This window comes from Ipomoea nil, unplaced genomic scaffold (assembly GCF_001879475.1).
Source record: "Ipomoea nil cultivar Tokyo-kokei standard unplaced genomic scaffold, Asagao_1.1 scaffold2610, whole genome shotgun sequence".
NCBI lineage: Eukaryota > Viridiplantae > Streptophyta > Magnoliopsida > Solanales > Convolvulaceae > Ipomoea > Ipomoea nil.
In genome coordinates, this window is record NW_017619038.1 from 2209995 (window position 1) to 2213617 (window position 3623).

The window sequence follows — 3623 nt, forward strand, 5'->3', positions numbered from 1 at the left end:
ATGTAGACAAGGAGGAATACCTGACACCCATCGGAGATGTAGTAAAAAAGAGAGACATCTACTTTTTACGCGAAAAAACCTGCAGACAGTAAGAAGTCGTGAAGCCGCTTGAACCACGCCCGCGGAGCTTGCTTATGACCATAGAGGGATCGTTGCAAGAGACAAACATGTCCAGGATGAGCGAATCTTCATACCCCGGTGGTTGCTTCATGTAGACTGTTTCCGCTAAGTACCCATTTAGGAAGGCATTATGGACATCTAGCTGCCGTAGAGTCCACTTGTTGGTGATGGCTAATGAAAAAAGTATGCGAACCATGGTTGGTTTGACCACCGGGCTAAAAGTGTCGAAGAAGTCTTCTCCAGCCACCTGGTTAAAGCCCTTAGCAACGAGGCGTGCTTTGTGTCGTTCCATTGAGCCATCTGCAGTGCATTTGGTGCGAAACACCCACTTGCACCCGATGATATTCATGGTAGGCTCATGTGGGACTAGACGCCAGGTGTTGTTATGAAGTAGAGCATTGAACTCATGGTCCATAGCAGAGGGCTCAATGGCTAAGTATGGGGTCTCCTGAGCTAAAGGCACAGGGTCCGAGTCATGTGTTAAAGGAGCGGGAGTATACTCTGTCGATGTAGTGTGGACCGGCACTATGGGTCCGGCCGCCCATGGTACGGGCTGAGGCTCAACGGCCTGCGACGATGTACCTATGGCAAAAGGAAAGATAGATTCGTCAAACCGCACATGGCGATAGATATAAGTTTTCCCACTGGTTAGGTCCTTGCACATGTATCCCCTAAAGGGTGGAGGGTAACCCAGGAAGACGCAGGGAGTGGAACGGAACTCTATCTTATGCCGATTGTACGGTCTTAGATAGGGGTAACATAAGCACCCGAAGACTCGTAAGAATTGATAGGGCGGTAACTTTTTATAGAGTCGGAACTATGGACTTTCAAAATTTTAGGCTGAGGACGGAAGATAATTGATTAGACATGTAGCAGTTTCGAACGCGTGGTCCCAATATTGTTTTGGGATAGACCCTTGAGCAAGAAGAGCCAAGCCCGTTTCAACAATATGTCTGTTACGGCGCTCAACTCTTCCGTTTGTTCGTGCGTGTAAGCACAAGATTGACGGTGATGGATACCAAGGGACTGAAACGTGGTATGTAATTTGCGGTACTCACCCCCTAGATCTGATTGTATAGACTTGATAGAGCGCGAGAATTGCCACTCTACCAACACGCGAAACACATCAAAAATTTTATAGATGTCTGATTTTACCCTTAACGGATAAAACCAGCAAAAACGGGAGTAGTCGTCAACAAACAAAAGAAAATAGCGAAACCCACTAGATGAGATTATTGGAAATATAGTAGATTATGAATCTCATTGGACGATTTTGAAGTTGATTCCGATGCGAGATTGTGTAATTTTTTTTGGAGGGATGGTCAAATGAGACGGGATTATGAATTGTTTGGAGATTTGTTAGTGCATGATACAACATATCGCACTAACAAATATGATATGATATGTGGGCCTTTTGTAGGGATGAATCATCATTGCATGAATGTAATGTTTGGTTGTGGGTTTTTGAAGAAGGAGATGATAGAATCCTTTGTGTGGTTGTTTAGAGCTTTTTTAAGATCTATGGATGGCAAGTGTCCACAATCTATCATGACGGATCAATGTGCAGCTATGGCTGCTGCTATTTCTAGAGTTTTTTCAACATCACGCCATCATCTTTGCATATGGCATATTGGTGAGAATTCGAAGAAGCATATCAAGACATGGAACAATAACAATTTCATGGATATTTTTAACTATTTGTTGAAATACACAGACACTGAAGTTGAGTTTGAATTTTATTGGACTAGGTATGTTACTATTTACTGGTTTTTATTTATGAATCTACAATTTAGAAGTTTTGAAGTTACAGTATAGCAGTTATGGATCTATAGTGTACCAGTTATGAACATACAATATAGTAGTTATGAATATACAGTATAGAAATTATGAATCTACAATATTGCAATTATGAATCTGCAGTATATGAATTATGAATTTTATAGTCTAACAATTATGGATCTGGAGTATAGCAATTATGAGTCTACAATATAGCAATTATGATTTTAAAGTATATAAGTTATGAATATATAGTGTTTTGGTTTGTGGGGCATCTGTTAGTAATTTGGTTATCTTATTGTTTTCTTTTACACGAATTTTTAGTGAATGTGTATTGTAAATTTCAAGATGGTGACTGAATATAAGTGTCACAAGAATTCGTGGCTAGGGAAGCTTTATGATTGTAGGGAGAAATGGTGTCCAGCTTTTAACAAGGATTATTTTTCTGGGGGAATTTTATCTTCACAAAGGAGTGAAACTACAAATCATTCAGTTTCTAGAAGGCTATCAAAGACTGCTGGTCTGTGTGCTTTCTATTCCTCTTTTGTTAGCGTTATTTCTGAGTGGAGAAGTAAAGAAAATGGTGAAGATTTTCATTGTGCTCAAGGGGTACCTGCTATGACGATCAACCATGTGAAATTTCTTTCACATGCTAGAGAGGTATATACTATTGAGATCTATTTTTGGTTTGAGGAACAATTTTTGAAAGGCAGTGCCTGTCATCAAGAAATTGTTTTGAATGATAGGTGTCAATACAAGTATCATGTGTAGCGACCAGATATAGACATTATAAGGCATGAAGTTAATTTTAAGCCAACGAATCTTGATGTTTCTTGCAGTTGCAAACTGTTTTCTGAAATGGGAATTATTTGCTGTCATTGTTTACGCATACTTAATGTAAATTGCGTTCCTAGTATTCCTGATAAGTACATTATGAAAAGATGGACTAAAAAGGTTGCGGCTGGTAGGAATGTGAACATTGATTCATTGTCTTATAATGTTGGTATTCCTCCTTCAATTTGGATTGTTGAGATTAGTAGGAAATTTCAAAGATTGGTTTTTTCTAGTCAAGACAATAGTGTAGCTAGACAGTTTTGTGATGAAGCAGTTGAGAATGCAAAGAAAATGATTGAAGCTGAGATTGGGCAAGTGAATATTGAAGAGTGTGGTGTTTCATCTTCAAGTGGTATTATTCAAGATCCTGCAAGCCGGAGATTGAAAGGAGTGCGTAATAAAAGGAGGAGTAGTGTTATTGAAAAGAAGTACACCCTATAGCAAGGGGAAGAAAGAGTGCCGCAAATAATGTTGCTTCAAATATAAACGGTGCCGTTCAATCATTGGTTTTGGAAAATATATCTGAGATTGCTGGTGATGGATATCTTGTGCACCCAACTTCTAGTAGTTCACAGTTTGTTCATTTTGATAATAGTTTAGATTAGAATGTAATTGTAGATTGAGATTGTGCTATTACAATTGCTTAGATTTGAACTATATATTCACAACTTTTGATATATACATTTACAAGTTTTGCAGTCTATATTCTTAATATTTGTTCCTTATTTTTTAAGAGGTTTAAACATCTATGTTGATAATTACAGGTGGAAATGATCATAACTTTTATCACTATATATTCATAATTATAAGTTTATAATGTTAGAGCTCTGTGTTCATAATTCCATAATTGTACATTCATAACCCCTTAACTGTACATCCATAATGTCATAACT

At 38.2% G+C, this 3623-nt stretch overlaps 1 protein-coding gene across 1 annotated transcript; it reads left to right on the top strand.

Annotated features, from left to right (window-relative positions):
• The first annotated feature begins 2244 nt into the window (after window positions 1-2244).
• Window positions 2245-3171, top strand: LOC109154210 (protein FAR1-RELATED SEQUENCE 7-like). The gene is made up of 2 exons (XM_019302048.1): window positions 2245-2556; window positions 2668-3171. The coding sequence occupies exons 1-2, from the start codon at window positions 2245-2247 to the stop codon at window positions 3169-3171; spliced, it is 816 nt and encodes a 271-aa protein (XP_019157593.1).
• Window positions 3172-3623: the final 452 nt, after the last annotated feature.

What these genes read in the sequence shown, in the direction of transcription:
- LOC109154210 (XM_019302048.1), top strand. Translation starts at nt 2,245, where the DNA reads ATGGTGACTGAATATAAGTGTCACAAGAATTCGTGGCTAGGGAAGCTT. An exon ending in TTCTTTCACATGCTAGAGAG is followed by an intron (nt 2,557 to 2,667) that starts GTATATACTATT and finishes TATCATGTGTAG; the next exon opens with CGACCAGATATAGACATTAT.